The sequence below is a fragment of the Pleuronectes platessa genome, chromosome 7 (assembly GCF_947347685.1).
Source record: "Pleuronectes platessa chromosome 7, fPlePla1.1, whole genome shotgun sequence".
NCBI classification, from domain to species: domain Eukaryota; kingdom Metazoa; phylum Chordata; class Actinopteri; order Pleuronectiformes; family Pleuronectidae; genus Pleuronectes; species Pleuronectes platessa.
This window is the reverse complement of record NC_070632.1, coordinates 6,130,301-6,156,485: the sequence shown is the minus strand read 5'-3', so window position 1 is coordinate 6,156,485 and position 26,185 is coordinate 6,130,301. Positions and strand designations below refer to the sequence as shown.

The window sequence follows — 26,185 nt, the reverse complement described above, 5'->3', positions numbered from 1 at the left end:
ACACAGAGGTCTGTGACCACTTTCCTGTTCTGTTGTGTAACATGCAGCTCAGTCAGTCTGCAGGCATGTCCTGTCCGCCTGTCTCGCGACTGACCGGTTATCCTTGGCCAGGTGTTTGTCCTTTGTCCTTTTTATTAAACTTGTATAATGAAATAGACAAACCCCATCCGGTTTGAGAAAGGAAATTATTTGTGGGTTTGCAGAGGCCACAGATCAATCCCCAGTGTCTGGATTCCCTCTGACCATCACAGAAACGCACCCCGAGGGACAGACGTATGGAAATAACCTCTAGAAACTCTACGTGTGTGCTGTGCTCACACGTTGGCATCCGTGTGTGTATCCTCATGGAATACATAATTGTATAACTAGTTTAAAAACATATAAAAAAATGGTTTTATGTGGTTGCACTTCTTTGGACTGGTCCTCGGGCTAGTGGAGAAGGTGTGATGGTGCCAAGTGGTGAACAGAGTCTTTCTTTGTGGGGCCTGCGCATGATTCCTGTCCAGCACTTCACGAGCGCGAATATGTGTAATTACAAACAGCACGTAGTCTGGTTTTATGTTCACTAGGTGTGAACTTTCCATATTTGTCCTCATGAAGAGCACAAACAAAGCTCTTTTATACCGGTGAACAAATCCGGACTCCATCACAAGTGCTCCAACCCACTGAGGGACTCAAAAGTGCGTCACCACAGCTCCCAGAGAGGCACATTCTCTGTTCCACACCCCTGGAAGAGAAGCCAAGACAAATCTGAGAGGTTATTTTTTAAAGAGTATTTTAAAAGTCAGCAATAACAACAAATGGAAAATCTTTCACACCACAAGCTGTTACCTTGGATGAACTGTATATAAATAAAACAACAACACAACTCCACCTTCTCCCAATATCCAGCAATGAAGCCAAAATATTCCTGGGTACAAACGCTGCCATCTTGCACTTTGGGAGCTAGAGTCTAATAATACGCAAAGTACAAGTTTACATATTTTTCTGAAGGCGACTAATCTACAGTATATAATCACATTTAAAAAAAGTTATGACTGAAAACACAGATGAGGACCATGAACATCAGCAGTTGATCTAAGGTTTCGGCTAAAGGTTACACGCATATGGTGTTATTAAGTAAATAGATGACAAAAATATAGAGTTTTAAAAGAAAAGATGAGAAAAAGATGAATCAGAAAATGAGTGATGAAGATGAAGGACAACGAGGTGTCATCAGCGTAAGGCCGGTGAACGGTGAAGTTCAGAAGACTGAAGCAGAATATGACTGAAATTGATGAGAACCATCCGAACCTGCACTAAAATGCTTTCAGCTGTTTTTCAGAGAGAGAGAGAGAGAGAGAGAGAGAGAGAGAGAGAGAGAGAGAGAGAGCAGGAGAGAGAGAGCAGGAGAGAGATCAGATGTGGACAGGAGGAGGGGAGGGACAGACACAGAGAACAGGAATGATGGAGAAGGAGTAACGTGGCCATGCTAATGCGAGGCTGCAGGTATGCACAGTAAGGAAACGCACGCTGGGCGCTGACAGGCACAGACACAGGAGCCAGGGAACCGAGACGCCGGACGCCATGTTCCCTCTGAGGATGGTCATCGTGGGCTTTCTCTACTGCTGCATCAGAACAGGTCTCATGCAATCTAACACTAAAGGTTATACAGAGGTCAGTGTTTATATTTAGATGCAAAGAGTCTAGTTGCGGCCTGTGAGGATTTTCTTTGTGTCCAATTAGAGCAAATAGAACATATAATGGCAAATTTAATTTTATACGTATGTCTGAGCTTTACTGGATGATTTTCAAACATTACTTCTGTGTCAGATGTTTATATAAGTAAAATTTAACTTAATGGAACAGTTATTGGAGGATTCTTGGCTGAACATTGATTCACAGCAGTGAAATAATAAACCAACAATAGAATGATCCTATTGATTCAGTGAACACAAGGATTCGGTTATGGTGTTTTTGCCAGTAGAATGACTCAGTGTGTTTATTCCACATGAAAACATTCCTACTCCCAAACATGGAGGAGCTCCACCCTTCAAATCAAAATAATGTGTACGATGACATCATATTACCAAATTTTGAAAATAATCCCCATTAACAAATTTAAAGGTGAAATGTCACCATTTTATCTTTAGTCTGATGCTGTTGGATCAGATCTGGACTTGTTTCTACCAGACAACACAATGGCAGGAGTCCAGAAGTGATGTGAAAAGGAAGCTAGTGAATGAAAAGCATCTTCATTCAGACCAGCTCTGCTCTGGGCTGGTGACCATGTGAGCTGGGATGTTTTTATTGATTTAGGTAAAATCTCTTTGGTTCTACCACTACCTCAGAAGACACTTTAGACAGAGACAGTGCAACACATGTTTGGTTATGGGCAGAGTGTGTATGAAATGTAATGAAATTCAATCCATATTTAGGAAAACTTTGCCACGAAAAGCAGGAATCATCACAGCCCAGTCCACACGTGGCCCTGACTCATGCCTTTGATACTGGTTAACATATTCCTTGTGCTGTTTACTGATGAGTTGACTGAATATTTCCAAGTTCCCCAAATAATTACCTTATTGCTAACTGGAGCCGCCGAGCAAGTGAAGTTGTTCCGTGAGAGCAAAGCACAGAAAGCTCATAATCCTCATTAGTGTTTACCCTTTTGGAAAAAAACACTTACATCAGCAGGTCATAAACCATCAGTTAAACTACAGCCTGGCTCAAAGTATCTGCTCCTGAATATCAGATGTTCATTCACAAGGTAAAGCCTGTATTTAGTCAGCAGCAAAGCACCAGGGGGCGCTCAAAACGCTTTGGCTTCACTTTTTAAGAGCGGCGATGGTGTCCATCTTTGTTTACTCTCAGTTGTTGTTATATGTTCTGCAAGGAATCAATCATACGGTCTTTGGTTATCTTTTTCCTCTTGTGCCCCCGTGTGGTTAAGTGTAGAATACTGTTAAATATGTTAGCCATGAAATTTAGTACAGACAACTTCCCCTTCAAGATGCACAACAGACACAGTAACCTTTATAGTAAACTTCATAATATATGGTTTACTAACATGCAGTTTATACTAACACTAATTACACATCTTGAAGTCTTTATATATTTCATTGGGAGATATAAGTTTTGAGCTGATCTAAAGGAAAATGGCAGAGTCTTGTGTTTTTTATCTTGTTACAAGATAATAACTTGATAATAACTTTTATTAACAAGTTAATATCGCCATAGTTATTCATTAGCTAATGTTTTAAAACAGAAGTTGCTTTTTGTGGCTTAAAGAGCAGCAGGAATTCCATCCTATGAGAGTTTAAGGTGGAAATAAAAGTTGATTAGTTGAGCTCATTCATCACGGTGGCTGTGTTCATCTAAAGTCGTCAGGGACACAATCATTTTTAGTAAATTATCCTGTGCGCACATGATATTGACATTTATCTTGTGTAAGCAAGTTATTATGTATAATCATTTTCCTTTTAAGGGATGTGACATCACAGTATTGGAGTCACGTCTACTTGGATTCTTCCTCGTGCTCCAACGAGGGGGAGGAGTTTTCTGACTCTATGCTTTCTTTGACAGCACAAGCTCGGCTGTGACTAACGCCCGGCTCTAAATTGTGATTTTAAGGAATGCTGTGAAAATGAGGCTGGGTTTCTCAGTCCACGCACTGCATGTTGAAATCATCTGGAACCTGCTGTAACGTCCATGTGTTGCTTCCCCTTTGATTCCTCTGCCGACTTTGAAGTTGGGGGTCATGTCTCATCGCCTGCAGAGAGAAGTCGTCAGTGGGGTCAGAGGTCTCCGGGTTTGACGAGTACAGCGTGTATATCATAGACTAGCTGCGGTATGTGTCGGTGATGGACCTGGGTGTCACGTGTGCCAGAAGGTCAGAGCATCAGTTTTGAGTTCGCTATTCCGCTTGACACAGGCAATCCAAGGTATAGAGGCCTGTTGGGTCCGTCAGTGTGTCACGAGACGAAAACATGGGATTAACCTGCAGGAAAAAGTTTGTGTTTGACATTAATTTTCTCCGTTTCTCATATTGTGTGTCCACCAGCCCTGTTCCCGGCCGCCAGCCAGACAAAAAGAGGGGCTGCAGGCGAGGTGAACCCCACTTTCTGCAACTCCTCCGAGGATGTCAATCTATTATTTGAGGTGAATCTACAAACAAAAACATTATCAATATCAAAAGGAGCAAAAACTCAAGATGGAACGATCTGTGAGAACAATTCCCTCTCTCTTTTTTTCAACATAGATCCTACTGACTGGCATTCACTTCCAGGCCAGCGGGGAGTTTTCAGTGAGAGACGCTGAGCTGGCTTCCCTCCGCAAAACACAACACCTGGAGGTCATCTGTGAGGAGATCATCCCCAGGAAGCTGACGGACATTTTCAGGCTCATCTCTGGCCTTTCGGATCACACTGGTCAGCTGCACCAGGATGATTTCGAGCGCACTTTGCTGACCTTGGTGTACATCACACAGCAGATGGTCGAGTCCACCTCTGAACAGCAGCGAGACGTCTGGGCAGAGACTTTCGTCAGCCTCTACAAAGCCATCAAGCAGGATCTGACCGGGACATAGTGAGCGGACACAGGTACTGCGACACAACGGCTCTTTGATAGTGATAATTTTAATATGCATGTTGGAAAAAAATATCAGTGGGTTGTTCTGGTTTACGTGAAGAGACAAAAAAACCTGGATGCTGACGGCTAAAAGGAGCCTGAGAGGATGGTACTGTCAGAAAATGTCACCAAAATGAAGTAAAGTGCATGGACTGATAATGAAAGGATCATTAAAATGTGGACTGTCACAGCAAAAGTTGATTCAAACTTGAGGTACTAGATATATATATATATATATATATAAATATACATGAAACTATACATGGGTTTTACATGTATGTTGAATGCGTCGTTGAAACGTCACGTAATGAGTTACATTCACACGTCTTTTCAGCGTTTGTTCACTAGCACCAGGGGGCGATCACAGGACTGACTGATGAGAGCGGAGGAAACCAAATGTACAATCATCATTATTGTGCCATTCTTATGCAAGCTGGGATCTGTCACCTCGAAAAGTCATGTGAAAATACTTTGCACCACGTGGTTACAGTACAGGGTCCTTGTCCAGATTGAGCTGCCTCTGATGGTAGTGTCTTTGGAAAAAATCCCCCCCGAAAAAAATGGCACGCTGGAGCAAGACAGAAACTCAAAGGCCGACTCCAACAATGATCTGTGCAGGCTCCGGGTGTCCTTCAGGCGGCTGCTTGGGATCCAGAGAACTGGTATCTGCTCCAGATTTCTCACCGGGGGGGCAGAAGGGCACGTACCGGAGCCACGGCGAGGACGACAAGTAGGAGCTGAGGCCGAAGGGAAGGTTGTAGACCTCTCCGCTCTCCAGCGTGTTGCTGGAGTCGTCCTCGTGAGCCTTGTTCCAGGCGTGGAGGCCTCGTTCATGGTTGGATCCTGTTGGACATGAGTTGAAGGTGTTTAATCATTCAAGTGCAGTTTACTCAAGGAATCAGATCAAGTTCCTCTCTGACTTTTTTGGTTGGGAGAAATGTTTTGAGGATAAGCTCATCATTATCTTATATTAAAAACTAAAGGGTTTTGTAATTTTGAATTGAACGCTTGAAAAGTATGTCAAATTATGAGATGCTTGCACTTTACTTGATTATTTCCGCTCTCTGCTAAATAAATTTTTCTCCAGCACAATTCAGAGTCAAATACTTTCCGTCTCACTTAGTTATTAAAAACTGTCAAGTTTCAGTTTGATCAAACTAAAAAAATAAACAAAGAAAATATGTTGTGTTATTACAGTATAAGTAATGTTTATAATATTAAAGTATTTTGATGGATCTGTAGGTTTCCTGAGTACAGTTTTTTTTTTTTTTTTTTTTTTTTTTTTTTTTTTTTATGTCAGTCTCTCTAACTTCTTCGTTTTAGCAACATTACAATATTATTATTATAACAGACCAAAGCACTAACGGGTTGCTTTGAGAAGATTAGCATAGGGACTTGGATTTTTTTTTGTCCAGTGTTGCTGTGTCAGGATCAAGTGAGGAAGCCTATCTGATGACTCACTGCTCACTTTTGTAAACCTTGTCCCCATCTGAAACGTCTCTGACCCTATTTTTAATCAAATCAACATAAAATAATTAACCGTGGCCACCTCAACACTCAGTCACTTGATGGGAGATAATGATCTACGTTTAAATAACGTGTGACCCGTTTTATGCCCTGTGAAATATTTCAGCTGGATCTCTAGTTAAGAGTATTATGTTCTAAAGTCCGTCACAGAATTGTGGTTACTGGCTCTTACGATCAATCGTTAAAGCTGATAGGATGCAGAGTACCTACAAAATGAGAATACAGTAAAGATTCAGTACCTGGTATTGTGTTGTCCAGAATGAAGCCAAAGAAACCTCCCACAAACATGCTGGTTGTCAGAAGCACCTGCAGCACCTGGTCCATCTCCACCACACCTGAACACGACACAATGCAAACATTTAAACATCTGCTCCAAGAAACAGCTTCAGGAAACATATTGATTACTGTAGTTGAAAAGTACATTTTTGTATACCTGTATGAGACTTTTATGACCTGAACTGTTTGTGACTTGAAACCTGTTTGACCTTTCTAATACCTTTGTGACCTCTCTATTTCTTATTGACTGTCCAAGGACTTAATTTCTTTCTGCTTTATCTTCATGGGAAACGTATGCAAATGAGTTTCCTGAGTCTTACTTCCTGTCTCAAACTGTGCCTACAGTACAGCCTTCGTTCCCCTATATAATATGCTTTGACGGTTCTCCATCAACACTCTGAGATCCTTGTGACTCTTTGTTTTAATCCTTCCTGCCCAAAATCCCCTATTAAAATGCATAGAGACAAATTTGACATTCCAGTCTCGTGTATTTTCCGATCACGTTACATAATTTACTCATGCACCTGTAGCGATGGCTCCGGGGTTCTTCAGTATCCAGTTGGGAATGACCAGGCCAGAGAACATGGAGAAGCCGAAGATGAAGAGGTTTCGAGATGAATTCATATTCGTATACTGGAAAAGGAAGAAACAAGAACGTTTGAGTGCCACTGTCACGTGATATTTAGTTAATGGAGACGATGTTGTTGTGTGTACCTGTAGATTAGACACTCCTGCCGCAGAGATGACCCCAAACATGACCATGAACATTCCTCCGATCACTGGGGAGGGAATAGTGGTGAAGACGGCGCTCACTTTACCAAACACACCCATGACCACCATCAACACGCCACCTGCCACTATCACCATGCGACTGCCAACCTGCAGAATCAAGACAAACACCTTTTAAAACTAGTTGCATAAACACAATATTACCATTTTTTTCCTCAGAGATTCATTCTTATTCAATATATTGACGGTAACAAATATTCTTCCAGCCAACATGGAGGTTCACATACCTTTGTAATACCAAGAGCTCCAATATTCTCGCTGTACGAGGTGGTACCGTTTCCTGTACCCCAGGCCCCGGCCAGCAGACAGCCTATTCCCTCGATACCGATACCCCTGTTGATGGCGTGTTTAGGAGGAGGCGGAGCCCCAGACAGCCTGGCACAAGCATGGTAGTCCCCGACAGACTCTATCATGGAGGAAATCACACCGGCGAGGATGCCAACCACTCCTGCCATGCTCACAGTCGGCACCCCCCACTGACCTAAAGGAGCAGAGAATCACAAAGTGTAGCAAGTTATTCTTTTTATTCTATTCTTCTTTTACTGTTGAAAAGTCAGTCGAGGAGTTTTTGCAATATCTTACCTGGGTATGGAAAACTCAACCAGGGAGCTCGGCTCATAACGTCTCCTTTCAGATCCGTGCGAGCCAGATGACCGTACACGCTCGGATCCGCAGGGAGCACATTGTAGCTCGTCAATATATAACAGATGAGCCAAGATAAAGTGATTCCAAGTAGAACCTGTGGACACGTTGGGGGGGAAAAAATGACTTTCATCATCTTGTCGAGAGGTTTGAAGTTAAAGGTTCAGTGTGTAGGATTTAGTGACATCTAGTGGTGAGGTTGCATGTTGCAGCTGAACACACCTCACCTCACCCTCCCCTTCCAAACAAAAGAAAACAACAATCTGTACAATTTAGATGATGAATGAAAACATCTGTTGGATTATTTTACATTCACTTTCTGCCAATAGGTCCCTTTCACCTCAATCGTACACACTGAACCTTTAAATGCATCACCAGCAAACAACAAAGAGTGTTTGATATACGTACAGGAAGAATCTGAAAGACGTAGACACGGGATGTATGCAGCTTCTTATCCTTGCTGTATGTAGGAAAGGGTACAGGTATGTGACGGAGGTACTGTGAGAAGAGGATGATCAGTCCCGTGGTCCTGTGTGAGAGAGAGAAGAGTGCAGTGTTACTATAGGACTGCACCGTGTGTAGCTGAAGCTGTGGTCGAGCAGGTTCTCTGGAGTTTTAATAGGATTTTCTGCCGTGCAGAGAGATTTAAATTTCATACTTGTGTAGTTTTTTAGTATTTTTAAAACTTGGCTGTACTCTAGGAAAGGGAGGAGAGAGACTTAACATGACCTATAAAACATGTTTATGTTAAGAAAAATGCATTAAAGTGGCACAAACTCCTTTTTCCACAAGTTAAAATAAAGTACTTTATTAATGTGACTAAAGCTGGAAAAGGTTGTATTACTCAAAAAGAAATTCAGAAATTATCATAAAGATTATAATGGCAGACTTATATTGGTATCCCTATGCATTATATCTGCTGGAGCACCGACAATCCCAATCACTACAAGCTCTGTGAGGGTTACTCACATGCAGGGGCGTTTCTAGGATTGAAAGAAAGGGGGGGCTTAGCCCCTAAGGATGCTGAATTTTTTGGGGGCTCATTTGGGGCTGCGGATATCCATTGTTTCAGACAGTTCATAGATTGGTTCAATCAGAAAGAGTGGGATTTTTCTCCGTATCTTTACTTGCATTCATTCAGTATAAGATAACAGAAGAGACAGAATTTCAGGGTCATTTTGAAATTTTACAACACAAATATGAACTTTTCTTAAATCGAGAGAAATCATTTTCTGCTTGTAAAGGAAAGACGGATATACTAGTTTTCATATCCGCGTCACTCCCAAATCCTAATTCTTAAAGGGACCACACACAATGGATGGAGAATGGACCTGCCAGTGTCAACTTCTGAGTTGTATATTTGCTGTATTATGAGCAGAAGGGAATAATAGGCACTGATATTATTGTTTTAAAATACTAGAGATAGATATTAATGCAAAGAATAGAGAGCTGTCAATAGTTATTTCTTACATTTCAAATTTGCTCGTTCACACTCTTGCTCACTGGAGACATTTTCTAACAAAATAGCTAGCTAGCTAGCTTAGTGTTAACATAGCTCATTACAATATTCCCTTTCAAGTAAACCTAAATTTAGGCAGGTAACAATCGTTAACAACTACAGATAGCCACATTCTGTAACTACCTGTACTTACAATTTCACTCCGTGCATCATTTACTATGAGCTAAACTCCTTGGCTGTAATCCTGCTGTCTTGATGAGAGACGTTACTTGGCAGAGCGAGAAAGCTCTGCCAAGTAACCAAGAAAAAAAAAAATAATAATAATTATTGGGGGGGCTTCAGCCCCCCTAAAACAGGCCTAACGACGCCCCTGCTCACATGGCAGAGATGCCCCAGTGGTTGCCAGCGCTCATGCCGGCTGAGTCGAACAGAGACAGTCCGATGAGGGAGATGGTCGGAGCGATGGTGAGAGGCCCGATGAAGCGCATGAAGAGACCGATGAGGCCGGAGAAACCCACAAACACCTGGAACAGCGAGCCCACCATGATGGAGCCCTGGAGCTGGAGAGAGACGCAAGAAAGACGACAACATTTTAGAAAAAACACACTTTGTCATAAACATTTAGCTGATTACAACTTGGAAGGTTGGTTTGTAGGCAGGATTACACATAATCTACCAAATGGATTTCCAATAACCTTCCATGAGTGTGTGTAATGTGCTGTAGCATGATTGAATTTACGAGGACTGTTGGGGGTATGTTCTGGACTTAGCAATTCGTGATCTTCCCCGAGGGACAAAGAATCAATTTCTTTCGAGATCAGATTATTGTAGGACAAATAAAGACCAGAGTTCCGACTCCAACACAGTGAAATCAACTAGCATGACCTCAGCCACGACAACAACACTAGGTTTGCGTGGCTAATGTTAAAATGTTAGCATGAAGTAAGCGTACATTGTTGAACAATGTTTGCTTCTTTTCATCCGAAAGGTCTGAACAATGAGAATTTCTAATTTGTTCCACTCATCAGTTGATTGTGGAGAAAGAAAATCGTGTTATAAAAGTCTTATTATGATAAAGAAAGTCGCAGAGAAAGGTAGAAATGGCCCATTCAAGCCAAAAACCTCTGAAACCAAGTCTGTGCAGATTAAACCAACGTGATGATGCCAACAATAATGAACATGCTGCTAATAATAATGCTGATGCAAGATTAGCAGGTGAACTAACCGGCAGAGTCGACCAACACAGCTGCTAATGTCGCACAAGGAACTTTCATCAAACACTGAATCACGGAAAAGGAGAACATCTTTCTGATTATTCGTGAAGTAAAGTACGACAACAATTTCTCAAGCTTGAACAACGTCATTGGTCACTCGTGGGTATCCTAGGCTATGACCTATCGTAAGATGGTTGTAATCATGTTAACTATTGTAGGCTACGATCCTCCTATAAGTGGAGGATCAGCAGGCTGACGAGGCCGTCATCCTCATCATCAACAAGCAGTGTCACAGAACAGTCACAGATAAAACTAAAATTAGTCATCGGCTACAAATGTGAAACAGATCAGCAGTTTTCCAGTGTGAAAGTCCCGTGTTGATTGAACCCGTCCATACGGTTTGTTGAACACACGTCCCAAATCAGAAAAACATCCTCCAGGCAAATTTGGACAGCCATGAGAGATCACCAGACAACATGTGAAGACAGGTCGTGGTGTAGCGATAATCTCGATTAAGAAACAATGAATCGTGGGTTTTACATACTGCTCTCATCCGAGTCTGCCACACTTCGGTAAACTCCGGGGAGGTGGTGTTGACCAGGCTCGCATTTTGGGTCCAAGCAGGGCATTGCCACTCCGGCATGGACAGCATGGCCATGGAGGGGGCCAGCAAGGTGAACGTGCCACCTTGAAGGATGGGCAGCCTGGAGGTAAAGATGGTAAAGTTTCATCAATTCACATCAAACTGTAGCAGAGGCAGAATGTCCTGATTTAAAATGATTACAATGACATGGGTTACAGCCATCCCTCACAATCAGACACAATGCAATTTTTTGTGGAAAGGATGTTAAACTAATAAATACACACAGCTAAAAATTATCTTTTAAAAGAGATGTGCAGTTTATCCAAAGGGACACAATTAATTAGTGTTGTTTTCTTTTAGTTTCTTGGGAACATTAAACAAACCAACAGTTTTCTCTTATAGCTGACCTCCAGTTATTTGGAGAGAAACAAGAAAGAGTAAGTGGTGCTATTGCAGTGGAATGTGGATTAAGCTAGAACAAGATTCCAAACATAATAAGATGGAAATTCTTTCCCTAATCCTGCTGTGACACCGATATTCAGCCAGGCCCGAGTCTGCACACACTCAGTGCAGGTTCAGGGCTCCAAAACATCTAGATCATGTCAATTCTCCTGTGTACCTGGATCTGTATGCAAATATCTGTGTAGGTTTTTAATATTTAACACTCTGTGAGACTTATGGAGAGTTTCCGTTTAGGCCTTTTGACAAAAGACTTTCTCTGCATTACATATTGTTATTATGCTGTGAGATTAAGATGCAGGGCCAAAGTAGGGTAGAGTCAAAACACTGACTGGCCAATAACAGTATATAAAGATGGACAACATGTTTACACTGTGAAAAAATAAAGCCCAAATATTCCTGATTCAATAGCAGCCATCTTGTGCTAATGACATCGTGTGGAACCAGAATCAGAAGTGGAGTCAAGGTCCTGCTGATCAATCGACCAATCACAAATCAGTCTCATCTGTCAATTGTAATGTCGTGAAAATCGCAAAAACATACATAAGCATGATAAGAAAGAACCAAAATGACACTAATTATCTTTGGGAAAAACTAATGTGTTTTGCACTTTGACTTTTTGGATTTGTCCCGTCTACTAACATGGAGGAGGCGAGGGTTTTGACATATACTACAGCCAGCTCCCCCTGGGGCTTCACTTTTTCAGAGTGCCCATGTTGTCCATCTTTATATACAGTCATCGGTTGGAGCCATTGTGGCCAAATCAACGCTCTCTCTTAATAATCCCCCATATCCTTACATTCAAAGCTGTGCCCCCTAACACTGAAAATGATTCTCCTGTTCATCTTTAAGGCGAAACTGTTCAAAAGAGATTTAGAAGCAAATCTTGTATTGTTCTTCTCGTTAATTCCACTTTAATGCGTCCGCACGGCACGAAAAAAAAGCTTAGCCAGCGAAATAAAGTGAATTAATCTTAGACGGAGAAAACCACCCACTGCAACCATTCTGCCAACTTCATCATCTCAGCGTCCCACAAGCAACTCATTAACTGCTCCCTCACCTGATGCCGAAGGTGACCTGCAGCAGAGTGCAGATTCCAGACACGAAGAAGATGGTGCTGATGAGGTGGCTTTGAGTGAGGCCGTCATGCTGCAGGCACAAGCCCTGAGAAAGGATCAACGGGATGGCGATGATTCCTCCGAACGCAGTCAGGCAATGCTGGTAGAGGGGAAATCACCAGAGAGACATTTAATTAACGGCTGATGCACAAAGGAAAAAACGTACAAGTTAAATTTATTTGCTTTTAGGGGAGGATTTGCATGAAAGGACGCTTAAATAACACAAAGTGATCTTTAAGTTATTTTAAGATGGACATTACTGTGTAAAGGCAATACGTGTAAACCCTATGAAATGCATTTAAAATAGAAAAGGACATTAAAATGTGCATATACACTGTAAGTCAGGAAGTCAGAGCGGCTAAACAAAGACAACAAACTTGCTGCCACTGAATCTGCATGTGAAGCAAATTGTCACAATCAGAAACACATGAACTGTGAAGGAAACATCAGGCTGTCATGTGACGCGGCCATGTTTGCTCAGTTGTATAACGACAGAAGCAGCTTCACATCCATGTCTCCTGATCAGGACGTGACTCAAGGACATACCTGGATCCCTAGAACGATGCACAAGTACCACGGAGGTGCATCGGTCACACAGTACGCCAGCTTGTCTCCATCCTGGGAGGAATCCAGGTCATCTTCACTTTTGGCGTCGGCCGGATCACAGAAGCGTCCTTCAAGCTGCACTCAGATCAGACAGAAACATGCGTGTGAAATGATGCCATGTGGGGTTTTGTATTGTGGAATTCTGTTGTTTTGGGAAATGGGTCAAATCTCCCTCCGGAAAAAACCTACTACAGAGTTCAAGCATTTGTTCATTAGAGTAAAGCAGTGGGGTCAAATGCCTGTGAGCTCATGACACACCAGCAGCCTTACGAGAAGATTAATGATTTGCACAAGACATGGATTTCCTATCATCACGTCGAAGATATTAAAGCGGTGGTTTGTGAACAAGAGGTCAGATGAGTTCACTTATTTTCAATAGTAGGATTGCGTGTTTCCTGTCAGGTCTGAAAACAACAAATTCTTTCCATAAAGTTAATGATTTGAAGTCCTGATGATTATTTCTGTTTATTATTCAAAGTACCATTGAGGATTTGGACTTAAACCACAACAAAGAAAGACTGTTCCCTCTGACGTGTCTCGGACTGAACCGGCTGATGTTCAGCGTGGAGGAGCTGGAATGTAAACACGTATCCATGACAATTCTCTGCTAGATCATCTGTGTACTGTCAATTATTAACTAATGTAACATTTACAGTATTCTCTGATGTGTTACATGAAGATTTAACAAAAATCTAAATCTATGTTTTATCCATTTCAGGGGAGGAGAAGAGAGACAATTCACTAAGTCATCAATTTAAAGCTTTTTTTTTCACATTCACACAATTTAATACTGTATTTTTATATGATTATAATTGCTGGAATGTGATAATCAACCAAAGTGGATGAAACAATAAAATAGTGTATTACAAGTTTTAATTGTTGTGAATAGTTATAAAAAAAAAAAAGGATGAAAACATTTCTTCTTTAAATCAATAATTTAATAAAAGGTTATACTCACTGCAAATGCATAGTTGTCCAGACCATTGCTGTCCTTCTCGGGAGCCATGTCAGCCTGCAGCCTCTGATGTCGTCTGGGCAGGAAAAACAAAACAAGAAAAGTGAAAACAACCAGTGAGAGGGGAGTGGATAAGAGCCTGACGGAGAGAGGGAGGATATGCAGGCGGACGGTGGGGGGTGCACGATCAGAAAGGAGCAAAGTTCAGACATGAGACTGCCGTGCTGGTTAATTGAGACCCACCAGTAGCTCATGTGAACCAAATTACGACAGAAGCAGCAGCTGACCCACCAACATCCAGCAGGCAGGAGAAATTCCTCTCCTTGCTCTCTTTTTTCTCTTTTGCCCTCAAACACACCGATTTTAATATTGATGCTGGAATCCTTTCAGACGCCTAAAGAAGAAAATCCTTACAAAAGAATTATGAATCGCTGGAAGTGTTTCCACAGCCAGAGCCCTTCAGTACAGTACCTACTGTTTTTGACTGTGGTTTGGCAAGTTACCGAACCGTCTTACGTCCGAGCTCAAATGCTTCCCTTCTAACTTTTACACCAAATATTTGTTTTGCGAGGAGACACTACCATGACTATCACGCTGGCAAACTGTCGCATGGCACAAAGCTCTCATTGATGTCGGCTTAATGTTCAGTAAATGTTAACTTCATTTCCTAATTCACCGCAAAAGCTCTACTTTCTACAGAACGATATTAGATTAAATTGGATTATTGCTCTAAATTAAGAGTTTGATAGCAGCCCACATCTACTTCATTAACAAGGCCTGAAACTGTATTCCTATTGCAGCGGAGGACATTCAGAGTCACACACTGTTGGCACCCGATACATCCTCTGTCACAGGATTGATAATCTGCATCTGTCCTTATTCCAAATTCAAGAACCAGGTCGTGAACTGGCAGCTGCAAGATACCAAGAGGAAAAGAAAACCAAAAATATCAGTTCGAAAGCAGAAGGAACACCTTAACTTATTATAACGGACAGTCGCATCAACTTCGACTGCTCCAACATGCTTTTTGAATTCTTTTTAATATGGTAATCAACTTCAACATTGTTTTCATGGTAGTCAATTTGATGGTTCTCGGGGCATTTCACTGAAAGTAGGAAATGTTAACCTCATGGTGGTGCTATAGAGGTCAAGTGGGGACATGGAATCCCTAAAGAAACAACCTATCAGAGAGATATTTCAGCCTGGACCAAGGTGGTACAACCAACTACTGACTGTCTGACTTACTGACCGACCGATCAACCAACCAACCATCTAACCAACAAAATTACCAAGAAACCTGACAACCAGCCAATTAACGAACCGACCAACCTACATTGCCCTGAGCCTTTCCACAGGCAGAGCTGAAAAATCGAGTCGCAATGAAAGAAAAGCAAACTATCAGTCATTCACTAAGAATAAAAAACACTACTGATTATTGTCCGACCTTCAGTAATTTGATTTTCTTTATTACTTCAGGAACCAGAAAAGTTAAATGTCCATAACATATGTTTAAGTGACAAACAGTTGGAAGGAAGACACTGAGGGGAGGCTTGAAAATAAGCACTAAATTAAATAAATAGGAAACTGAGCTCACGTGTAACTTGAAGAGCAAAGAGAGAAGCAGGGCTTTGTCATCAGGAGGTCTCCTGAGTGCATGTGACAGTGTGCAAAAACACTTATATCATCTAGTGATGGAGATTTGGGGTTATTTTTCTAGCATAAGAAATCAGTATTTCTTATGCCAGATAAAATAAGTGTTTATTTTAGAACACATTTTTCCTCATACTAGAAACCAGAAAATCTCCAAACAAAACTTTCCAGTTGTGTCACAATCTTTATTCTTAAGGGGGTTATATGCATTTAACAGTCAAAGCCGGATTTGCACAAAATGTGATTCTCTATGGCTATTGAAACAGATTTTATGCTTTATAAAGTGATAAACAGCTGATTCCCTAACTTACCTTGTTAAATCCTTTGGCTCTAAAATGCCCCAAAAGACTGAAAGTGAATTTTAAGCTAGGCTTCATCCACAGGTCAGACGTCTGATCTGGAAATGTATACCATTTCTTGAAATAGTTTTTTCGTTAAATCAGATTAGCATATTTAAGCTTAAAATTTGAGAAAGTAAATAATCAACTATTTCATGTTGAAATCTATTATTTCTCCTATTCGCCTGTAGTGTCTCACATAAGAAGGATCCATCTCATGTCAGGTAGTGAAGACAGTTTTCCTTATAACTTACTTTGAGGCTCAGTTTTTAAATACTATGTATTTACATGGTAAAAAATGGTTTAGTTGTATTTGGTTGAACTGGGAGTGAGTTAAGCCTTTTTATTTTCATCTGCTCATTGATAAACGCAAATCAATTATCTGACTAACTTTACATCTTTAATCCGTAAAGCTGAAATCAAATCACAACCTATTGTGTCCCTCACATCAGTTTCGGGTCAGACAGTGACTCAGACGCACATGATCACATTAAGCGGAAGAGAAGAAGTAATAAATCTGCTGCAGCTTGAGTTAACGGAGTGAAGAGGAAACTTCTGCTGATTAATGTGTTGAACATTTAGAAATTAAACAAACAAACTGTTCTGAACATCCATTTCACTGAAGGACGAATGTCAACAAAAGGAAAAACAAGACAAATCTGCATTTTCTTGACAAAAGTGTGTTTTGATTCTCAGTTTGCTAAGAACCTTGGCTGAGGTAACATCTAAGCTTGTTGATTTAATTAGCTGTTAAATTCCCGTGATTGTTTTTTGTCCTGTTTCATTACACACTGACCACAAGTGACTCAAGCAGGTCAAGTTCTGTGACTCATTAGTGACGAGGGAGGTGGAGAACAGCACCACCTAGAGGATTTAAACTCGTGCTGCAATGCATGTGATTTGTTTTGTTTTATGTAATAAATAATTTCTTCACAGCACCTACAGCTTTCTGTTCACTATGTATGAGGGAAATTAGAAAGAGCAGAATTCCTATTTCTTTTTTCCATTTTTAGTATACAACAATGCTGCTGAATAAACATTAAAGCGCTAATTTCAAGGAGATTAAGACTACATGCATATAAAAATAATGTATAAAAAGGCTTAAGTTATTAAATACAGATAATTTCCTGCTATTACAAGAAGTGAAAAAAAAGACTTATTTACAAAGCCTGATCCTTGGCGCTATATACAGAAGGACATCAAACCACTAGATGGAGACGTCCTGGAGTAATTAAACATGATCTCCCTCACCACCACCAGGGGGCACCAACAGCTCGAGCTCTCCCTGTCCCCAGGAGGTGAACTTGAGTGTGAGAGGGCAAACTGAGGCCAAGGCGATAACAATTTGTCCTCCAATAAACCTGCTGATAAGAACAAGAAGCAGTCATTAAAATACGTATTCAGGGTGTAATGTCGTCTCGGTTGTTAATCAAGCTACAAACACCACAAAGACTTTTTGCCCGACATGAACAATTCAAACATTTGTTCATGTGATTGTTTTTTTTACAGCACAAGCAGAATTTATATGTATGAAATATAAATCTGTCTGTGAGGAGCTGATAAGAGCAGATATGCCATTATAGAGCATGTTCCCATATTTAAAATGAACACGCCTTGAATTAACAGCTCCCGAGGGAAACTGGAAACCTTGACATGCATGGATTCTGACTAGCAGTGTTCTTAGAAGTAGAGGCTATTGCAATGCAGCCTCTCGCTCCTCCCACCTGATGACCATGTGATGCAGGTCAAACACAGGCTGACAGGAGAGAGAGAGGACTACCCCACTGTCCTCACCTTACAGAGAGAGGACGAGAAGAAGAAGAAGAATAAGAAGTCAGAGAACAGGGGAAGGTATTTTATTTTGAACTGCTGCTGGAAGTAACTAAAGTCGTTAATGGTGATAAATCCCTGGAAATGTGGAACAGAGGAGATACAGAGAAGAACTCCTGCGTGGATCAACTGAGGGATTCTCCGCCATGCAAAAAATTATCCCATTCCATCGAAGCGATACTGAGGAGGCCCATGTGTGTCCGAAAGGAGAAGAGAGTTCACCGGAGCTGGTCAGTCATCAAGGAGAACCCCAGGAAATCGACACAGCACTCGTGTACAGGTAGGTTTGCGTTTTAACCCTTTAATTCTGAAATACTAATCAAAATATTAACTTTTTTACTCTGCCTCTAGAAACTCCACAAACCCGACTTCTTGAAGAGTCTCCAACGGCCACGTCAGACTGCATCGGTGAGTATCGTGTGTTGAAAAGTAAAAGAGACTGTTTGGATTCATAAATGATGCTAATGATAATGTTGACACTGACAAATCATTTTTGTCTTACAGGCCGGAGGAAGAAAAGGCAAACCAGGGTGACGTTCACACCGTTCCAGGTCAAGGAGCTGGAGAAGGTTTTCCAGCAGACTCACTACCCAGACGTCAACACCAGAGAGCAGCTGGCCTCGGGTCTGCACCTCACCGAGGGCCGGATACAGGTAGGAGCACTTTCAGCTCTGGAGTTCAAGATTTGCCCATGTGAATATAGACATCCAGAGGTGTGAAATCTATACATCTATCCCCTTTCTTATCATTGTGGTTCTATCCACGTACAAGCAATCACATTCGATCTTATTTTCGTAACTGATTACATTCTAGCAAGAGTCCGTTCGTTAATCTAGGGCTGTTAACAGGTCAGTGAGCGCTCTCAAACAAGAGCCTGATAGTATTAAATAGACCGTAGAGAAACATCAATACACCTAAAGTTACATATCACTACGTGTTAATGATTTTCTCATGATATCTTTATCCTTGGTCGTTTCAAAGGCCGCAGGCGGGTTTCTGTACAGCTGATTGATAATTCAGTTCAATTCAGACAGCTGTTAAGGTCAAACTTGTTTGTGTCTCATGACTTTTCGATCTCATTTAAATAATCAAACAATATAACAAAGTAACATATTTGTATCTATTACAAACCAGGTTTATTTTTTTAACCCAGGGAGTTTTCAGGAGGATTTGATATGAACTCAGGTCTATTGTTACTTTAACAACAACACATATATTATTGGCATTTCAAATATTGTGTGCATATGTAACTGTGGGTGTTGTTTGTGTGCGCTTCAGATTTGGTTCCAGAACCGCAGAGCCAAGTGGAGGAAGGCCGAAACCCTGAAGGACCTGGAGCTGATCTCCAGCCAGCACGTCCAGTCCGCCAGTCACGAGCTGCAGTATTATGAGGTTTTAAAAACATTAAACTTCCATTTTAATATAAATGTGTGGGTTATCTAATGAAATAGCTTGACTTGACAAATAAAAAAGCTTGTTACACTGATTAAAGCCGTTATCTAATCGTAATCGATGGCTTGACGATTGGTCGGGGGGTTTTCTCACAGATTTCTCTCTCTGCCCTGACAGGAGCCTCGGCTGCAGCCCGTGTGCTGGCTGCCATGTTGCCTCCCTAAACCTCCTCACCCCCGGCTGCTCCCCAGAACGCCGTCAACACCGTCGATGCCCGTGCTGACCCACACACATTCCCCAGATTACAGGACTCTCTATTTTGATCTGCTGGGAACAGAAAGATAGCACATGACACTATTTGTTTTAACGCTGATGACACTGTTTTGTTTCTTTGATTTCTCGCGGTACAAAGATCGCACTGACTTTCTGATGAGACGCAAAATGGCGTCTAAATGTGTTGTCCACCTGATCTACAGTTTGCATGTTTTACATTTTGTTCATTTGCTGTTCATAAGCTATAACCATTCGCTGTCCTATCAAATAAAAGCCTAAAAAGCCCAACAAATATATATAATGTAAAGAAAAGGTGCTTTTGACTTGGCTACTGAAGCATTCAGGTTGGACCTGGTGATAAGTCTGTACTGATGTAATTGTACAGATCAAGGATTGAGTTCCTCTCGGTATACACTTCTTGGTAGAGAGGCTGTTTATGCCGTGTAGTTCAGGTTTTTCTTTTTTTCATGATCCTACAGTTCCTTGTCGAAGATAAGATAGAGCACTGCCATAAACTGTTCATCTGTTTGACTTTCTGGCGACCGGCCCTTATCTTAATATTTCCTTGTAAATAGAGGTTATTGGCAGGTCAACTGCGTTATTTACAGAGCTTGGCGAGTAGGTTCAAAGTAAAAAAAAATACTTATACGGGTATTACTGTTTTTTTGGGGATGCAGAGATATGTAAATACATTTAACTTAAATAGAAAAAAATAAACAAAACTCCTGCTATCTATATAAATATCCTCAGTACTCTTTATTCCAGTTGATAAATCAATATCACAGATAAAGGTAAAAAAAAGTACTTATACGGGTATTACTGTTTATTGGGGATGCAGAGATATGTAAATAAATTTAACTTAAATAGAAAAATCTAAACTAAACTCCTGAAATCTATATAAATGTCCTCAGTACTCTTTATTCCAGTTCATAAATCAATATCACAGATAAAAGTATTTCACAACCTTCACAGAACTGGCCTCCAGGAGACCTGTGATACTCTGTTGTGAGGTGATGTCGGCTCTTTCTTTCTAAGAAGTGTAAGGCAGGACATTTTTCCAAACAATTACCAATTATAATATTGATAACGCAGCAGCGCCTTCGCTATCACCACCATAACTAAACTGACAGCGCCATAACTGATTAGGTCTGACAAGCCTCTGATGAGAAGGGCTAAACTTTTCACCCCGGGCCATGTCTTCCTTTATTGCACATACAGCGAGATAAACTGTACTCCTGCCTGTGGGGCCGGGTTGAGAGAGGGCAGCACTGACCGGTGTCGGTGGACAGCATCATAAGGCAAGTGATTACAAATTGACGTCTTTAGTTCTGCATTTATGATACACATAAGATATTTGTTTGGATGGTTTCAATATTACAAACCAAAAAACGTTTTCCTTGGATCATTAAATATTTTTCTTTTCGTCAAAATTAGCATTATTGGTCAAAAGATCAATGATTGTGTCATGAATTCACAGAAATTACTAAGGGGCTATATAAATATTTGCTTTTTGTTTGGTGCATCATCAGGAATACATTTAGTTTTTGTAAAATTTCCCATTTTGGAAGTTTAAAAAATGTGGTTACACTGAGATGAATGAGATGTCCGCTGACTGCTAGTGTCCACAATACCTATAAGATCTATTGTAATTCAATACAACTATGAGGCCATAAAGTGTCTATGGTGTCAGGGTGTATGTAAACAGGGAAGATTAGAAATTATGAAACATATTCCCTCTTCGAAATGTTGTAAATGTGATGGCATCTAGTGGTGAAGTTGCACATCGCAGCCAATTGAATGGTCCCTCAGCCATGGATGGACCATAACACAAGAGATGTGGTGTAATAAGAAATCCATGCTCTCATTCAAGTGTGTAGGAGAACCGATGGTGGTCTCTCTGAAAGGCCTCCTCTGCAGCCACTGTTTGATTTGTCCATTCTGGGCTTCTGTAGAAAGACTTTCACTTTCAACCTGTTCTTTTAACGTCAAATAACTAATCAAAACCAAACTTTAACCAATTGTGGTGCATTTATTGTTATATGTATTCGTTCCAAGGTCCAGGTGTTTTTGGATGGAAAGGTAGAGAGAGAGAGAGAGAGAGAGAGAGAGAGAGAGAGAGAGAGAGAGCGAGATGGACAGACAGACAAGACAGACAGACAGACAGACAGACAGACAGGGTGGTATACCTCCATGTAGCAGACAGGTGGCGCCCTCGCCCCCATGAATAAGCAGAAATGATGCTCAGTGGTCTGCTGACTCCACTGACCTGGTTTCAGAGCGCGAGGCTTCATCAAACTGTTGTTGTGGATGTTTGAATGTTATTTATCTGTTGTTCGCTGATATTTCACTGTGGAGGCGCGTGTTGAGGGTGTTTGTTTGTGTTTACATGTTTTAAAGAGAGAGATAGGGGGGGGGGGGGGGGGGGGGGGGGCGGTGTCCCTCAGCCTCCGCCCGCCTCCTCTGGCTCTGTGCAAACCGGCCGAGGGGCGCAGGAGGAGCCGCAGAGCCACCGACAGAGGAGGGGGGGACGGCCGCTCCGACACCGGGATACAGGGGCGATGGCCGCCGGCTTAGGATGCGGGGAATCGGTGGATCAGTACCGAGCCGAGGTGCAGCGGCTCACCCAGGAGCTGGCCGAGGCGAACCGGGAGAAGATCCGGGCTGCGGAGTGCGGACTGGTGGTGCTGGAGGAGAACCAGGCGCTGAAGCACAAGTATGCGGAGCTGGAGACCGAGCAGGAGACCCTCAGGAAGGAGTTGGAGCAGTTGCAGGAGGTGGGTGCAGGAGGTCTGTGGGGTGGGGGGGGGGGAACAGGCTGCATGACCCAGGTGTTGTTTTTGTTGGTCAGCTGTTTTCTGCACAGACCTGTGGGGCCCTCCAGGGTGGGGACCGGCAGGGGTCGTCCTGTTGTCTCAGGGGTCCCCAACAAAACATGTGAACTTTAATGTTACTGAAAATCACCCAGTTTGCATGTCTGTGCAACCAGTGGCGGATCTAGGATTTTTCTTAATCATGGTAAAGGCCCCCCCCCCCCCCCCCCCAATTTAAATGGTGCATACTGTGTGGCTGAGCAGGTGGATGCAGGTTAAAAGGCTATAACCTGGGGGAAAGGGGTTTACCTCACAGTTACACACCTGCAGACACACATATGCACACACTGGTATACACTTAGGGCTTCAGCATCTCTTTGGAATGGTGTTAGGCTGCAGTGCACCGAGGACGAGTTCGATAGAAACACTGAGGACACCTTGATGTTAAATGGTAAATACTGTGTGGCTCAGATTGCATAGTAGGTGGATGCATGTTCAAGGCTTTTCTCAGTGTGGTTGAAATTTTTCCAAAAAGTTTGATCTTCTCGGCTCATGTAAATACAATTATTCCCTGTTAAGCCAAAACAATAAGTTGATTAGTCAATTAGTTAATCTACTGAACGTAATCAATCAATTTATTTTTTAAGTAATTTATAAAGAAAAATCTGTGGTTCCAGTATCTCATATGTTTGCAGTTGCAGATTTAGAATTTTTCTAAATCCAAATGAAATGGTAAATACTGTGTGGCTGAGCAGGTGGATCCATGTTCAATGCATTTCTCACAGTCGGGTTGACATTTCTCTGAAAATTCTTCCTTGTTCAAACACATTGTTTATCTGTGCACTACTGACAGCCAATTAGAATAAGATTTTGCAGCCTGTCCCACTTCTGGATCCGACCCTAGAAATCATAAATCTCTATGCTAAGGGCACGGGTCACACATATTGCGAATGTAAAGCGAATATCAACGGTTTAAATTTCACCAAAGCAGAACTCAGCATGAAGCCATGCTGGGATTTGTTTCACCACAAGAAGCCATGTTTTTATTCTATCCCTCGTTCCCACAGGTGTGAAGTGAAGGTTTGAGATTGATGGCTGACCGGGCCTTTACAAGGAGGAAGTTAAATCTAGTATAGGGCTGGGCCATACTGCCAAAAAAGATATCAGGATGAAACTGGTTTTAAAATCTTTACGGTCAAAGAATGACCAACACTTCAGCAACAACAAAGCTGATCAATTATGTGCCACCTCATTGTGTTTGCACAACACATAAGATATATATTGCTAAATGTTGGACTTGTGTAACATATTGTCATTGATGAGGGGAATATTGTGATAATTATTGATTTGGTCGCCCATCCATAGTCTTGCATAAATAAGTTGTTATGAAATATAAGTCGATGGTTCTTCTGAGCAGTGAAGCTCAACAAAAAGCAACACTGCATATAACACAATATGCAAGCTCAGGATTCTGCCAGTAACACCCTGCCCCCCCTCCCCCCTCCCCACCACACCAGTGCCTCCACTGCTCCTTTGTTTTCAAGACTCCTTCCCACAGTGAGTAAATGTCGCCAGTCACTCATTCTAGACGTCTGTGTTTTTCCAAGAGAGTTTTCAAGACTCCATCAGTTATTGGATCTTCAGCACAGCTTGTGTGTGGTGGTTCAGAGGCTCATCGATCTAAAACGTCCCCATGAGGATTTACATTTAGAAAAGCAAGAACAGCATGATTGACTGTGAGAATAAACATATTCATTTATATTTGGTGAAGCACTGCAGGACCTCTATTATGTGGCTATGTTTATACATTCAGTCCTTTATGAATACACGTATATACGTAAGAGAGGATGAGGACAGGGCTCTAAGAGTTGAGCGAAGAAGCTGAAGGCTGTGTTTTTGTGTGTGTGTGGGCGAGAGAGAGAGAGCGAGCAAGTCAGAGATGTTTTTTCTGTGCTGCCAACTCAGAAATCCTCATCATTATTTATACAGTGTCGTCTCTAATCAAGCACACGCCAGTCACTCTGGTCGGAGATAAAAGTAGCTCAGTCACAAGAATATTCTTAAAGAGGGTGAAAGTGTATTAAAGCCATGTTTCATTTATTTACACTATCTTACTCTATTCTGGGGATTTGACTGACGATTTAGACATTTGATGTTGTTAAATTGAGGTTCAGGACATTATGATGGACATTGTTTACATATTTGATTATCTATAGAGCATTTATGATGAATTGATCAACACAACATTTTGCAACTGATCAAGAAAATAATCATGAGTCACAGCATATCTTGTCAAAGCCATTAAGGTCTAACTTTGTTACTCCTGTAATTAAGGGAGTTATTATACGTCAAGAATTATCAGAGTCTATACCTGGACCAAGTCAACATCTTATTTCTTTAAACCATTGTAATTTAAAATGTTTAGAACTATCCTAACCTAGTTTAAATCTATAATCTTTACTTTTAATCATTTATTAAGCCATTAAAAGAGATCCAATAACACCTTCCACAAAAGATGACTTAAAAACCATAAAAAGAAAACATTCAAAACATGTGAATCAACTGACTCCATCAGCTGGCTCTCCATATATATACTGTTTATATGTATATATAACCAAATCAAACAATAATGACATAACATGCTCAACCTTTAGCGCTGCACTCCCCATGTTACATTATACATGCTGGTTATATTTTCCCATCTCCCGCTCTCTCTTCCTCTGTGCCCTTTGTTATTCCAGCGCTTGACTAGTGGAACATTTTGTTTTGACTCTCACGGCCCATCAGATCCTTGTGCAGCTCAGAGAAACACACAGTAAAGACAAAGAGACGGCCCCACACCGCCGGCAGCAGAGCTCTGTCCAGCCCATACCTCACACTTCGGAATTACTGGATGATGACGGCTGATCTGGCAGATGATGAGGGAGAACGTGATGGGACAGAGGGGGGGGGGGGGGGGGGGGACAGAGAGAAGCAGAAGTGAAGAGATGGTGGGGAGGGGGGAGTGGTGAAAGGAAAATGATGGAGAGGAGGGTAGTGGATTATAGATTTGTTGCACGACTTTTCATCACTTGGCTATAAAGCTGTGCAGCAGCAGTGTTCTTTGTTTTGATCTGTCATCCGTTCGCAAATGCATCCTTTGTGTCCTGTGCTTCCCCGCTCGTGTGCGTTTGCATGTGTGCGTTTGCATGTGTGCGTTTGTGTGTGCGCTCTTTGCCTGACGGAGGGAACATTTTCTGGAGGTGATATTACTTCCACAGAGAAGAGCACCTCCTGCTTCCCGCCCGCCTGTCGCAGATCCTCTGTGAATATGAGTCCGAGTGGCACGAGTGCAAACCTGCCGGTACAATCACATCATATCTGCTCCCGCTGTACTCTGCAGAGGTGTGTTGTGAAAGGTCAGGGGAAACAGCAAATGGAAATGGAGATTGCTTCTGGGACTGTGTGGGGCCTATAGTCCCGCAGCTGTCGGTTATTCTCAGGAAAGATGATGAATCCATTACTCGGTCTCGCCATCACCTTCCTCTTCTCTTTCATTTGACTATAGATTGTGTTTCATCCAGTCGGTATTGAATTTTCAAATGCGTTCAAAGAGAGTGTTTTACTAGCTTCAATATAATATATAACAGTTCTGCATTAGAATGTCTAAAAACAAC

At 41.7% G+C, this 26,185-nt stretch overlaps 4 protein-coding genes across 4 annotated transcripts in view; 3 read left to right on the top strand and 1 right to left on the bottom strand.

The window, feature by feature from the left end:
• Nucleotides 1-1,416: 1,416 nt before the first annotated feature.
• On the top strand, nt 1,417-5,749 carry LOC128445013 (protein FAM180A). Its single transcript, XM_053427756.1, has 4 exons — nt 1,417-1,645; nt 4,043-4,140; nt 4,241-4,580; nt 4,943-5,749. Exons 1-3 carry the CDS (start codon nt 1,567-1,569, stop codon nt 4,565-4,567), a joined length of 504 nt encoding a protein of 167 aa, XP_053283731.1. The 5' UTR covers nt 1,417-1,566; the 3' UTR covers nt 4,568-4,580; nt 4,943-5,749.
• On the bottom strand, nt 4,620-14,325 carry slc23a4 (solute carrier family 23 member 4). Its single transcript, XM_053427755.1, has 12 exons — nt 14,240-14,325; nt 13,222-13,356; nt 12,618-12,775; nt 11,060-11,219; nt 9,680-9,861; nt 8,251-8,371; nt 7,783-7,939; nt 7,428-7,681; nt 7,126-7,290; nt 6,936-7,044; nt 6,375-6,470; nt 4,620-5,451 (listed from the first exon to the last, which is right to left on the bottom strand). The coding sequence occupies exons 1-12, from the start codon at nt 14,285-14,287 to the stop codon at nt 5,195-5,197; spliced, it is 1,842 nt and encodes a 613-aa protein (XP_053283730.1). The 5' UTR covers nt 14,288-14,325; the 3' UTR covers nt 4,620-5,194.
• Nucleotides 14,326-18,058: 3,733 nt separating this feature from the next.
• Nucleotides 18,059-19,791, top strand: LOC128444083 (intestine-specific homeobox). Its single transcript, XM_053426384.1, has 5 exons — nt 18,059-18,334; nt 18,406-18,462; nt 18,559-18,707; nt 19,333-19,446; nt 19,624-19,791. The coding sequence occupies exons 1-5, from the start codon at nt 18,139-18,141 to the stop codon at nt 19,789-19,791; spliced, it is 684 nt and encodes a 227-aa protein (XP_053282359.1). The 5' UTR covers nt 18,059-18,138.
• Nucleotides 19,792-22,277: 2,486 nt separating this feature from the next.
• Nucleotides 22,278-26,185, top strand: part of bicd1a (bicaudal D homolog 1a) — a 31,635-nt gene continuing 27,727 nt past the window's right edge. Inside the window, exon 1 of the mRNA XM_053427754.1 lies at nt 22,278-22,493. Within this exon, the coding sequence (XP_053283729.1) occupies nt 22,278-22,493 (216 nt within the window). The remainder of the gene's footprint in view (nt 22,494-26,185) is intronic.

Excerpts from the sequence above, each read along its gene's own strand:
- LOC128445013 (XM_053427756.1), top strand. The coding sequence starts at position 1,567 with ATGTTCCCTCTGAGGATGGTCATCGTGGGCTTTCTCTACTGCTGCATC. Across the intron at positions 1,646-4,042 it reads CATGCAATCTAACACTAAAG|CCCTGTTCCCGGCCGCCAGC; the intron begins GTTATACAGAGG and ends TGTGTCCACCAG. Across the intron at positions 4,141-4,240 it reads ATGTCAATCTATTATTTGAG|ATCCTACTGACTGGCATTCA; the intron begins GTGAATCTACAA and ends TTTTCAACATAG.
- slc23a4 (XM_053427755.1), bottom strand. The coding sequence starts at position 14,287 with ATGGCTCCCGAGAAGGACAGCAATGGTCTGGACAACTATGCATTTGCA. Across the intron at positions 12,776-13,221 it reads GCATCGTTCTAGGGATCCAG|CATTGCCTGACTGCGTTCGG; the intron begins GTATGTCCTTGA and ends CCCCTCTACCAG. Across the intron at positions 7,045-7,125 it reads CAGGAGTGTCTAATCTACAG|TATACGAATATGAATTCATC; the intron begins GTACACACAACA and ends TTCCTTTTCCAG.
- LOC128444083 (XM_053426384.1), top strand. The coding sequence starts at position 18,139 with ATGTGGAACAGAGGAGATACAGAGAAGAACTCCTGCGTGGATCAACTG. Across the intron at positions 18,708-19,332 it reads TCACCGAGGGCCGGATACAG|ATTTGGTTCCAGAACCGCAG; the intron begins GTAGGAGCACTT and ends TGTGCGCTTCAG. Across the intron at positions 19,447-19,623 it reads ACGAGCTGCAGTATTATGAG|GAGCCTCGGCTGCAGCCCGT; the intron begins GTTTTAAAAACA and ends CTGCCCTGACAG.